This window comes from Mustela erminea, chromosome 8 (assembly GCF_009829155.1).
Source record: "Mustela erminea isolate mMusErm1 chromosome 8, mMusErm1.Pri, whole genome shotgun sequence".
Lineage (NCBI taxonomy): Eukaryota > Metazoa > Chordata > Mammalia > Carnivora > Mustelidae > Mustela > Mustela erminea.
Window position 1 is genome coordinate 111,439,047 of NC_045621.1, and position 13,672 is coordinate 111,452,718.

At 36.4% G+C, this 13,672-nt stretch overlaps 1 protein-coding gene across 2 annotated transcripts in view; it reads left to right on the forward strand.

Annotated features, from left to right (window-relative positions):
• UGGT1 (UDP-glucose glycoprotein glucosyltransferase 1) overlaps positions 1-13,672 on the forward strand; it is a 130,519-nt gene that overhangs the window by 41,862 nt on the left and 74,985 nt on the right. For both annotated transcript variants that reach the window (XM_032354022.1, XM_032354023.1), the window contains exons 13-17: positions 985-1,135; positions 3,051-3,170; positions 4,840-4,925; positions 9,330-9,465; positions 11,719-11,850. In XM_032354022.1, the coding sequence (XP_032209913.1) occupies positions 985-1,135; positions 3,051-3,170; positions 4,840-4,925; positions 9,330-9,465; positions 11,719-11,850 (625 nt within the window). The remainder of the gene's footprint in view (positions 1-984; positions 1,136-3,050; positions 3,171-4,839; positions 4,926-9,329; positions 9,466-11,718; positions 11,851-13,672) is intronic.

A 13,672-nucleotide genomic window follows, 5' to 3' on the forward strand; every position in this document is an offset into this window, starting at 1 on the left:
TATCTATCCTTTTGTGTTGCTAAAATGTGGTTCAGGACTAACTTGTTCTAAATTGGCCGTATGAATTTTGAGGGTGGGTGGATAGGTTAGAATTCAGATTTTGTCCTTGGAATTAAGATTGACACAGTTGACACTGTGACTTCGTTATAGTAAAAATAAAAGCTACTGCTGATGCTTTAGAAGAACCAGTTCCCACAATAAGATATTTTTCACATTAATTATTTTAATTGAGCTCTTACTGCTTTTCAGAGCTGGTAAAAAGTTCGTAAAATTGATGTGGATGCTTTAAAAAGATTGCCCAGATTTGTAATTTTCCTTAAGTAAAAAAGATACTCATATCTCTTTAATTTTTCAGAGTTTACAAATTGATTATTTAAATAGTTTTAAGTGATACACAGATAAAAATACTAAGTAAAGTAAAATCTTCATCCTGGCTTCTTATTTCTTATTTTCTTATTTCTTATTTCTTTTTCCTCCTCATCTTTTCTACCTTCTGTAGCAAACTTTTACATTGGGTATAAATTCTTCCAGACCTTTTATTGTGTTTGTGTGTATATGCACCTTGTAGATTGACACTGATGTTGTAACCTATGTTAAATCTATATAATGTAGTTATTTTTTAAAATAAATTTTTAATTATGAGATAATTGTAGATTTATATAGAAATAATACAGAGACATTACCATAGTGTTTTTTAAAACATGCAGTGTAAAAAACACTGAGGATTATTCATCCTCAAATTGTGTGTTAATATTTAGAGATAATTTTATACCTGATAGATACATTGATAAATATATATAAGAAGAAAGTCCTACCTACTTCATTCTATATATTTTGACAAGATGAAACAAGGGTAAGACCTCCCTTTTTTGATTTCTCTGCTAGTTTGAACAAGGCATTGAGTTTGAATTGGTATAATTTTTTCATGTTGAGTTTTTTTTTTTTTTAACTTTTTCTACTAAATACCATATTTTCGCCCCCCAGTCTGTTTGATGTATTGAGGAATGAAGCTCGTGTAATGGAGGGTCTGCATAGACTGGGAATAGAAGGCCTTTCTCTGCATAATGTTTTGAAATTGAACATCCAGCCCTCTGAGGCCGACTATGCTGTAGACATCCGGAGTCCTGCTATTTCAGTAGGTATTCTGTTGGAGTGTCCAAGGGGCATTCTGGCCAGTCATTTTATCATGGTTTTCTCATTTGTGTTTTGTGAGAGGTAAGTTATTTCTGCTGTCCCTTATATTGGCATCATAAAGTGATTTACAACAGCTGCTTATTTGGGATTCTGTATATATAATAAAGTTGTCTCTTAAATCCTCCAAAAACTTGAATTACTATGTCTAATGTGATTAAGATAATGATTTTTCCCGTTTTGTATCCCCGTAGGATTTGACTGAGCATCTCTTGGGAAAAAGAGTGCTAAGTTTGTATTTTCTCTGTTGCGTACAAGTTCTATGTGATTTTTGTGTTATGTTTTTTGGCCAGTATCCTTCTTTAAAAGAATGTTGGTTATTTTGTATGTAAAGAATTTATATAGATTAATATCTGCTGTATTGATATCTCTGAGCCTTTATCTCCTTGTGTGGACAAAGCAAGATTGGTATTACAGGTGTGCCTGGCACACCCTTGGCCTTCCTGTCCTTTTTTTCTTGGTTATTGTACTGCATTTATTGTAGGGAATTTTTTTCAAAAGAAAATTATATAGAAGGTAGATGATCATTATTTGTGTTCTCCCTAGGTAATGTAGTTGTTATTTTGATATTCTGTCATTTCTTTTCTTATTAAAAACATCTTTAATTACAAAAGTAAAATTACAAAGAGTAAAGAGATTAGTATAATTAGTAACAGTATAGCGCATCACCATACTTAGTGCATGTTAACATTTAATCATTTTGTGTCAGATCTTGTTTTTCTTGGAAGAAAACTCATGTTTCTGTCTAAGTCCTCTTTCACTTTCACCCCTTTCCTCTCTGCAGATGATTCCTCTTTGGAAGTAGAGGTGCATTCCTCCTGTCCCTTACTTTATTACTTTATTTCCTATTGTATGTTTTGAAAATTTGAAAAATGCCATAGCTGTGTCCTTCGTCAGTTTCCTTGTTACTCAACAATTTTGTCAGGACTCACCTAGTTTGACCCATACAGATCTATTTTATCCTGTCATGTTTTAATTTTGCTTATTTAAAAAAAAAAGATCTTTTGTACAATCACAGTTTAAAAGTCAGGACATACAAAAGGGTATGTCATCATACCCATACGTTATCACCAGTTTTTCTCCCTAAAGTAACAGGCACTATCAATTACTTGTGTATCTTTGCAGAAATACTCTGTTTATAGGAAAAGGTAATATCCACAGACTTTGCCACTTTGCCCTTTTTGTAGAAATGTTACATACTGTTTACTTACTGCTCCCTTTATGGAATTAAGTTGTATCCAATTTTTTGCTGTCATAAGTAGTACTGCAGTACTGTATCTTTTTGTACCTCTCTCTTTGTGCATACATGTGAGAATTCATTTGGGGTGGATACCAAGAACTAGAGTACTTTTCTAAAGTGACTGTTTTCTCCTCTAAAGTGCCTGTTCCAGGCACTTTGGATGAGTTCTAATTGCTCTATACCATTGCCTATTCTTGGATAATGACAAACTTTAAAATTTTTTTCAGTTTAATGAGTGTGAAGTTTCACTGTGGTTTTAGTTTCTAATTCTCAAATTACTAGTGAAGATGTAGTACATCTTTCATGTGTTAATTGCCCTATTGAATCTCCTCTGTAAATTTCTTCATATCCATAGCTTATTTTCATTTCTCATATGTTGCAAACCTTTTTTAATTGATATGTTAGATTTCTATACATATAGCCTTGCTACTAGTCCTTTATTGATTTTGTAGGTTGCAAATATCTTCTATTCTGTGGCTTGTGTTGTAGTCACTCATTTTATCTTTGTATTTTTAAAAATGGTCTTTCCCATGTGATTCTTCTTAAAACCATTTCAAGTCTTACTGTTATTTCTGGTAATTTCACTAATAGTGACTAAAGTGTGCTATTCTTTTCCTAGTGGATCAACAACTTGGAGGTTGACAGCAGATATAATTCATGGCCTTCTAGTTTACAAGAATTGCTTCGACCCACCTTTCCTGGTGTCATCCGGCAGATTAGGAAAAACTTGCATAACATGGTGAGTAAAACTACTTATTGTCTGGTGATGAGCTCTGTTTCTCCCTTGCCTTCCCCTCTACCTTTCAGCCATATCTAGACCATTCATTTCTCTCCTGTACTAGCTGCTTCTCCCACCACTATGACTATTAAATATGTTCTTCTTCTACTTCCATATTCAAACTGAAGAGTTTTTAAATGTCTTGATCATGTGTAATGCTGTGAGATGTCACAGTAGTAATAATGTCTCCATCAGCTTGTAAAGAAATGTTCCTTATCCTTAACCTGAAAGTTTAGACAGTGTTGTTTTAGTTTTTTAAGATTGGTTCATTTTAGAGAGAGAGCATGCCAGTGAATGAGCATGCAGGCAAGAGTTGGGGGAGGGGCAGAGGGCGAAGGAGGGAGAGACAATCTTGAGCAGACTCTGCACTGAGCATGCAGCCTGATATGGGGCTTGATCTTATGACCCTGAAATCACAACCTGAGCTGAAATCAAGAGTCAGACACTTAACCGATTGCACAACCCACGTACCCCTTATTTTAGTTTTAACATAGTTTTACTCAGAAGATGAATATGCTGCTACTCTTTTCCTTTAATATCTTAATCTCTAAAATTTAAATAAATCTTTCTGTGAGCTCCTACTTGTTACTTCTTATTTCATTGCTTTAGTTGGCCCTCTTTTTCCCTCTCATTTCTTCCTTTTCTACCATTTGCTCTTAAAGGGATTGGGGGGCCAGTCTCTTCCCCAGAACATGCAAGGGAAACTGTCCTCTGAACTCACCACACTCTTGAAACCATTTTTTTCCTTTACAGCCAGAATTTCATTTTTTTAAAAGATTTTATTTATTTATTTATTTGACAGAGAGAGCACACAAATAGAGCAGCAGGCAGAGGGTGAGGGAGAAGCAGGCTCCGCAGAGCAGGGAGCCTGATGCAGGGCTTGATCCCAGAACCCTGGGATCATGATCTGAGCTGAAGGTACAGACTTAACCAACTGAGACATCCAGGCACCCCTCATTCAGATATATATCTGAACTTTATTAAATGGGATTATGTATGTATTTAAAGCACATCATGAGACCTTAATACATGATAGCTATTATGATCTAAAAATTGAGTTCTAAATGAAGTCTTAATATGGAGATGTTTAGAAATGAATACACAGAAAAGATAATCTCTGTTTTCTAAGGTAGAAGAGTTCATAAAACTTGGACTTTTTTAGGTGTAGTAAAACTATTGGTGTTAGTAATCTGGAACACAGTTCCCATGTTATTAGCAGAACATCATGAGGAAATCACTTCACCTTTTAGTACTGCATTCTTTTGAACATTAAGGAGGGAAACTGCTGTTTGCATAACTCTTCTTTGGGGGGTTCAAGAGTTGCTAGAGGGGAGCCTTGGTGGCTCAGTTGTAAAGTGCCTGCCTTTGGCTCAGGTCATGATCCCAGGGTCCTAGGATCCTGCATCGGGTTCCCTGCTTGGTGGGAAGCCTGCTTCTCCCTCTCCCACTCCCCCTGCTTGTGTTCCTTCTCTAGCTGTGTTTCTCTCTGTCAAATGCATAAAATCTTAAAAAAAAAAAAGTTGTAGAAAAAGATTACCTTCAAGTAGTAAGAGTAACAACATTTTTATTGGCCCTGTGATATTTGAATAAATTTCATTTTATGTGTTCCCTTCCCCCTTCCCCTTTACAGGTTTTCATAGTTGATCCTGCTCATGAGACCACAGCAGAGTTGATGAACACAGCTGAGATGTTCCTCAGTAATCATATACCACTAAGGTAACACTGGTATTGATTGAATGATATATATCTGATTAGCTGAGGTTTTGTCATTTATAAATGCAAGTCCGGTACTACTGTATAATTAATATTTGGATCATTAATGGCAGTTTTATCTTTTGTTTAAGTATGAAGCACTGTCTTTTGGGGTAGAAAATTTGATTCTCAATGAATAAAAGCTTATCACCATTGAATTATTAACAAATAGCCATGTAAAAATAGATTGTGGTCTCAGCTTGTTTCCCAGTAAAAGGGACTTTTCCCAGGTAAGTGTCCACATCACAAATCCCATTTCCTCTTTCACTGGAGATAAAGAGCTTTGCCAATAGCTTTTTTTAGACTGTCAAGGAGTAAATGTACATACAGCTTTTTTTTTTTTTTTAAGATTTTTATTTATTTGACAGATCACAAGTAGGCAGAGAGAGAGGGGGAAGCAGGCTCCCTGCTGAGCAGAGAGCCCAATACGGGCTTGATCCCAAGACCCTGAGATCATATCCTGAGCCAAAGGCAGAGGCTTAACCCACTGAGCTACCCAGGCACCCCTACATGCAGCTTTTTGTAGTCACAGGCACTCTTTGTCTTGGTTGCATTGCCAAATCTACCAACAACGTACTTGAACGGCTGGGTTTTTCATTGTGTGTGTGTTTTTTTTTTTTTTTTTAAAGATTTTTTTATTTATTTGACAGAGAGAGATCACAAGTAGAGAGAGAGAAAGGAACAAGCTCCCTGCCTAGCAGAGAGCCCGATGTGGGACTCGATCCCAGGATCCTGAGATCATGACCTGAGCCGAAGGCAGAGGCCCAACCCACTGAGCCACCCAGGCAGCCCTCATTGTGTTTTTTTTAAGAACAATGTTTTAATGCTTTACAAATACATGCTAAGATATTTTCACTCACTTTAAAAAAGATTTTATTTGTTTATCTGAGAGAGAGAGTGAGAGAGATCACGAGCAAGGGGGAAGGGTAGAAGGAGAAGTAGACTCCCTGCTGAGCAGGGAGCCTGATGTGGAACTTGATCCCAGAACCCTGAGATCATGACCTGAGCTGAAGGCAGATACCTAACCCACTAAGCTACCCAGGTGTCCATTTTCTCTTATATTCTGAATAATGTTGACCAAAACTTGAATTCCTAGAAAACAGGAAAATAGAAAAGAAGTCTAGCTAACAAGTATTGTATGTTCTGTACCCCAGACTGATCTAAATGCTGTGGTTAGTATTAAAGCTGCATTTCTACCTTCTTGGAGAAAATACTGTGCATACTTTCAGACATTTTAAGGAAAATATATGATCCGATGCTAGGTTATGTCCTAGTCATAGTGCTTTAGAATTTCAGGAAAGCAAAAGATTATGAACTAACATATTTGGGAGTGACAAAGGCTTCATGGAACAGTTGGGTATTAGTTAAGCTTTGAAGAAAATAGAGGATTTTTATTGATGGAAAAGTAGAGATTTTGTTTAGTGAAATTTTTCATGTAAAACACGAATATCCCCTAGTTTGATGGAGGACTAATCTACAGGATTGCAGCCAGGGCTGTATTTTGATGAAAGGGGAAATAACACAGAAGTTGGCCCATGGTTCGGGATGGGCAGTAAGGAAATGTTTTTTGAATTTCATTGAGGGACAAGAAGAGAAAATATGGTTTTCACATTGTGAAGGTAGGTGAGAAGACATTTAACTCATACAGTTGAGAGGCATGTTGGCACACCTAGTTGGTGGAGAGACCCAAGGCAGACTGGCTATTGTTTTAGTCTTTCTTTCGCTTGATATGGTACACTAGGGTGTTTACAGGGGCTGAAGAAAGGAGGGAACAAATCTGGGAGATTCCCTAGTGGTACTTGGTGAGAGACTGGGCCTGAGAGAAACAGAAGTCTGAAGGGGCTTAGCTAACAGAAAAACTCTGATGGCTTTTCTAGAAACCAGAAATGTGGAAAGGGGAATTCCTTTGTGAGGAGATACTTAGCTCTTATTTTTGTCTTCATAAGAATAGCACTCAGGTCATTTCTGCCTGGAACCTACTCATATGATTTCTATTATGTGTGATTTTAAAAAACACAAATTTTATCCATAAACAAATCCTCTTGCTACCACATCTACATAGAACATACTTTCCACATACCTCAGGAGAGCATGATGTTTGATATGTATCTTTTTATATTTTCTTCTATTTTTAGGCTTTACCTTTTTATTTTTTTAATTAATAGACTTTGTATTTTTTAGAGCACTGTTAATTCACCCCTATTGATGCATTATTATTAACTAAAGTTCATAGTTTACATTAGGGTTCATTGTTTGCATTGTATAGTCTGTGGGTTTTGACAAATATGTAATGACATGTTTCCACCATCACACAATCCTACAGGATCATTTCACTCTCCTCCACGCCCCCCACCTGTGTGTCCTTCCCTTTCAACTGCTGACAACCACTGGTTTCCGTACTGTCTCCATTGTTTTGCCCTTTCCAGACTCGTGATAGATATATATATCTATCTATATATATATAGATATATATATATATAAGATTAGATATATATTAGATTGTCTTTTTTTTTCCATTTAGTAGTAGGCTTTTAAAATTTTATGTCTTTTTAGGCTTGATAGGCCATTTCATCACCAAATAATATTCCATAATATAGATGTACTCTAGTATTTGTTGTTGTTGTTTTTAAATCCAGTACCTATTGGTAAATATCTTAGTTGCTTCCAAGTTTGGACAATTATAAATAAAGTTACTGTAAACATCTGTGTGTAGATTTTTGTATGGACATAAGTTTTCAGCTCATTTGGGTATATACCAAGGGGCACGATTGCTTTAGCTTATGGCGTAAGTGTTTTGTTTTGTAAGAAATTGCCATACTGTCTTCCAAGTGGTTCTAGTATTTTGGATTCTTACCAGTAATAAGTATGAGTTCCTGTTGCTCCATGTTCTCTCCAGAATTTGGTGTTGTCAGTGTTTTGGATTTTAGCCATTCTAATAGATGTGTAGTGGTTTTAATTTGAAATTTCCTAATTAAAAGATGTTGAGCATCTTTTAAAAAAAATTTTTTTTTTTTTTTTTTGGCTTATTTGCCAACTCTGTGCCTTGTTGCTGAGGTACCAGTTCAGACTTTTTGCCCATTTTAAACTTTTTGTTGTTGAGTTTTAAGAGTTCTTTGTATATTTTGGATATCTGTCTTTATCATGTATGTGTTTCTCAGTTTTTCACAGGTTTTCTGCCAGTCTGTGGCTTGTTGTCATTCTCTTAATGGTGTCTTTCACAGAGTATAAGTCCCAATTTCAGTGAAGTTTAGCTCATGCTTTTTTTTTTTTTTTTGGTCATGGATCATATTTTTGCTTGTTAGATCTAGTAAGTCACTGCCCAGCCCAAGATCACCTAAATTTTCTGTTTCCTTTCCTAGGAATTTTATAGTTCTGTGTTTTACATTCATGTTTATGATCCATTTTGAGTTAATTTTCGTGAGAGGTATAAGGTCTCTGCCTAGATTTGTTTTTTTACCCTGTGGATATCCAGTTTCGTCACCATTTGTTAAAAAGACTGTCCATTCTCAGTTGAATTGGTTTTGCTCCAGTATGTAGGCTAGTGACTTCTGTATTGGCCAGTGCAAGTTTTTTGCCCCTCCTCCCCCCCCTTTTTTGCCCAATTTGTAGATGTGTAATGGTATCATTTTGTGGTTCGTTCTTTTAATTTAATTTAAATTTTTAAGTGTGATAAACATTAACCTTGGGGCGCCTGGGTGGCTCAGTGGTTAAATCCTCTGCCTTCGGCTCAGGTCATGATCTCAGGGTCCTGGGATCGAGCCCCACATCGGGCTCTCTGCTCAGCGGGGAACCTGCTTCCTCCCCTCTCTCTGCCTGCATCTCTGCCTACTTGTGATTTCTGCCTGTCAAATAAATAAATAAAATCTTTAAAAAAAATAAATAAACATTAACCTTGGTTGTAGCTTTTTGCCAACAGATAATAGTAAACATTTTTAGGTTTTCTATTTACCAATGATTTTTATCTTGCCTATGTTAATTTCAAAATCTACCCTCCCCTTTTTATATATTTCCACATTCTGAAAATGTTTGCTTCCCCCAAATTTTGCTTAAAAACAACAAAATCTTCATCTAAAACTATAGCAAAACCCTTCATGTCAATAAAGGCCTTTCACTATGTGGAAACAGTGTGCTTTAACAGTTGAAAAGTCTAAGCCACTTTTGGGAACCTGTTTTTCTGTTCTGTAAGTGATGAATGCCTTTGCCAACTGTGTTAGAGTAGGGTGTGAACTGTGCTTTTCAGTAGAGGAAGCTTTCAGGAGAGGAGGTTACAGTATGTGAGTGGGATACAGGGATGCCATTCTTTTTAACCAGTCGCATTTTTGAGAAAAGTTTCTATTTTTTCTTTTTGCCCTTCCCTCTCTCCCCTAGAATTGGTTTAATCTTTGTGGTTAATGACTCTGAAGATGTTGATGGGATGCAAGATGCTGGAGTGGCTATTCTGAGAGCATATAATTATGTTGCTCAAGAAGTGGATAATTATCATGCCTTCCAAACTCTGATACATGTATGTTTTCAATCAAAATGGCGAATAATTTTCTTAATTTAATTTACTCTAAGAAACAGTATGAGTTAAGAGGATTTTATATTTCTGTAAAGAGAAAAAGCTTGATGAATTATTCTCTTAACCTTTATGTTTTATATTTAAAGAGTTGCTTTTACTGATTTAATGATGTTATTAGTAAATTGCTGTGATTTCAGCTACTATTCCTTAGTCCTACTAATGTACGTTAGCCTTCTCCCTTTTGATGACTTGAAATCACGAATTAATTTTTTTTTTGTAAATGTGATGTTCTCTGCTTGTTTAAAAAAATGTTTGCTTTTTTTCCTTTTAAGGTGTGTATGATATTTTCATTTAATTAATATTCAAATAATAAATTCTTACTGTTTTCCCCATATTTTTTACCTTGGGAACTGAAATTCCCTGAGTTTTATATATACTTAAGATACTTTCTCAAGTTCAAACAAGGGACTCTCTTGTTTTCTTTTTTCTATTTTTGAATATAAAAAATTTGTAAATAACAGCTCTTTTTCTTATTAAAATGGGGGCATTTTAAAAGTTAAAATGTTCATTTATTTGGCTAGCAGCTATTAAAGACTTAACATTTGCCAGACCTAGTACTAACTGCAAAGGATACAAAGAAGAGTAAGACTTCACCCCAGTCCTCAAAGACCTTACAGTCTAGTGGGGGACATGTCTTGTGCGTGCGGATGGTTAATGCAATGTGGGAAGCACAGTCAACTGTGGCAGCACTAGGACCTCGCTCCATTATTGTGGAGTGGGATGTTATCCCAGCTGAGTGTAGGAGGAAAAATAGGAGTCATTTGAACAATTGCTGCAAATCAGAAGTAGTGATTCCCTTTGTCCATATGTTTGAGCAGAGCTGAGAGGGGAACGTAGTTATTGAGGCCATCTGTCCAGGCAGTGAGTGTCCAGTTTGCAGAGGTTAAACTCCAGTTAAAAACATCATTCTGATGTTTTTATGTTTATCCATTATTCTGATGGTTGTATGCAGACGGGTCTGATGGAGGGTAAAGACAGTGTCAGGGTTAGTGGTTGCTAAGCTGTTGCTGGGATCTCTGTGAGAGATGATGGTGAAAGATGGTTAGCAATAGGGCTTAGAGAAAGAAATAAGTTTAGGAAAAGATGCTGAGGATGCATTTTAAAGTCTATTTTTTAAAGTTGTTCCCCCACCCCCACAGCTGTGTATATGAATATACACATACTCATATGTATATGAGTTTTCATTTTTTCAAACTTCTTTTTGTGATAGCAAAAACATTGTTCATTGTAAAAATCCTTAAAAATAATATTAAAGTGTATGGATTTAAAATTTCTCTCTTTCCCTTAACTAATCCTGCTTCTTAAAGGCAGCCACTAATAGAAGGTTGTCTTATAACCTTCTAGGTATTCAACTATATATAGACACAGTTGTATTGTTACTTTTTTTATATCTGCTTTTTATTTATTTATTTTTATTTATTTTTTATTTATTTGACAGAGAGAGTGAGAGATGGAATACAAGCAGGGGGAGGGGGAGAGGGAGAAGCAGGCTTCCTGCTGAGCAGGAAGCCAGATGTGGGGCTTGATCCCAGAACCCTGGGATCATGACGTGAGCTGAAGGCAGATGCTTGATAGGTGACAACCCAGGTGCCTCTATATCTGCTTTTTAAAAAACAATGATTTTGCCATACATATTTTATAACTTTCTGCCCCTAAATACAATGGCCATGAATTCTAATTTCAAAGAGTATGTAAAGGTATTCAGATTTTTAAAAAATTGACAGATTTTTGCATTTGGGACTTAATGTGAGTATGAACTGATTGGGTCATTTTAAGAATATGTAGTTTCTCGGGGCGCCTGGGTGGCTCAGTGGTTAAGCCGCTGCCTTCGGCTCGGGTCGTGATCCCAGGGTCCTGGGATCGAGCCCCGCATCGGGCTCTCTGCTCAGCAGGGAGCCTGCTTCCTCCTCTCTCTCTCTGCCTGCCTCTCTGCCTACTTGCGATTTCTGTCTGTCAAATAAATAATAAATAAAATCTTTAAAAAAAAAAAAAAAAAAAAAAAAAGAATATGTAGTTTCTCATATAAGAAAGTGTCTTATGGAATTATATGAAAAAGGGAGAATTGCTAACATGTTCCATTTCACCTTTCAAGAAAAATAGCCATGTTTTCCCTCTACATTCAGAAATCTTTTGTAATAAACATTCTGAAATCTGGATTTAAAAGTGTGTTTGTTTGCCTGATTTTTCTTTCTTCAGATATATAATAAAGTAAGGACTGGAGAAAAAGTAAAAGTTGAGCATGTGGTCAGTGTCCTAGAGAAGAAGTATCCATATGTTGAAGTGAATAGCATTTTGGGGATTGACTCTGCTTATGATCAGAATCGGAAGGTAAGAAATTCTTTGGCACTTCTCATTGGACCACAATGCTATGCTTTCCTTACCTCCCTTTTTTGGGGAGTTGATTAGAAAGGGTAGTGGTGTTTAAAGTATTTAGGTACATAGCATTCAACAATTTAAAAACCAGGTTACTTTTCTGTGTTTGTGAATGTAGTTTATATTCAGTTTTGTAGTGATATTACTGATTTTTAGCTGGCATATTAACTATTAAATTGAAAAACAAATTTCTTCTACACAGTGCAGTGGTTGTACTTGTGTGGTGTATGTTCCACATAAAAACCATTAGAAATGTGTGATGTATGCTTGCCAGGATGTGACTTACCATACTGATGTTGTTTAGGCTAAAGAAAAAAATACATTAAGGGGTGCCTGGGTGGCTCAGTGGGTTAAAGCCTCTGCCCTGGGCTCAGGTCCTGATCCCAGGGTTCTGGGATTGAGCCCCGCATCGGGCTCTCTGCTCAGTGGGGAGCCTGCTTCCTCCTCTGTCTCTCTGCCTGCCTCTCTGCTGACTTGTAATCTCTGTCAAATAAATAAATAAAAATCTTGAAAAAAAAATTACAGTAAGAAATGTAATAAGCAGAATGGCAAAGTGTGGTAGTAAGGATGTAGGGAAATATTTACAGTTTTTATTTAAAGGTAATACTATTAAATACAGTAAAAGGACCTTTATCTGTTATAAGCAAGAGCAAGGTAGTCATTTGAATATAAATGGTCAGGCAAGGAATCTAAATACATTTCTGAGACATTTTAATTTAAAACAAAAGTATAGGGGCGCCTGGGTGGCTCAGTGGGTTAAGCCGCTGCCTTCGGCTCAGGTCATGATCTCAGAGTCCTGGGATCGAGTCCCACATCGGGCTCTCTGCTCAGCAGGGAGCCTGCTTCCCTCTCTCTCTCTCTGCCAGCCTCTCTACCTACTTGTGATCTCTCTCTGTCAAATAAATAAATAAAAAATCTTTAAAAAACAAAAAAACAAAAAAACAAAAGTATATTTATGATTTTTTTTTTTTTACTTTTAAGTGAAGGAAATGTTTCTTCATTGTTCAGTCTCGTTAGGTTGTATGTTTTTAGAAATGTATCCATTTCTTCTCGGTTACCCATTTTTTGGTGTATAAATTGTTCATTGTTCATATAAGTCTCATGATTCTTTGCGTTTCTGCAGTGTCAGTTGTAATGTCTCCTGTTTTTAAAATTTTTTTATTTTTTAATTTTTTGTTATTTTATGTTAGTCACCATACAGTACATCATAGTTTTTGATGTAGTGTTCCAAGATTTCAGTGTTTATGCATAACACCCAGTGGTCCATACAATACATGCCCTGCTTAATACCCATCACCGGGCTATCCCATCCCCCCATGCACCTCCACTCTAAAACTCTAGTTTGTTTCTCAGAGTCCACAGTCTCTCATAGTTAATCTCCCCCTTTGATTTTCTCTCTTTCATCCTCCCCTTCCTTTTCCTAATGTCCTCCATGCTATTCCTTATGTTCCACAAGTAAGTGAAACCATGTGATAATTGACTTTCTCTGCTTGACTTCTTTCAGTCAGCATAATCTCCTCCAGTCCCATCCATGCTGATGCAAAATTTGGGTATTCATCCTTTCTGATGGCTGAGTAATATTCCATGGTCTATATGGACCACATCTTCTTTATCCATTTGTCTGTTGAAGGGCATCTCAGCTCTTTCCACCATTTGACTGTTGTGGACATTGCTGCTATGAACATTGGGGTGCATATGGCCCTTCTTTTCACTACATCTGTATCTTTGCAGTAAATACCCAGTAGTGCAATCACTGGGTCATAGGGTAGCTCTATTT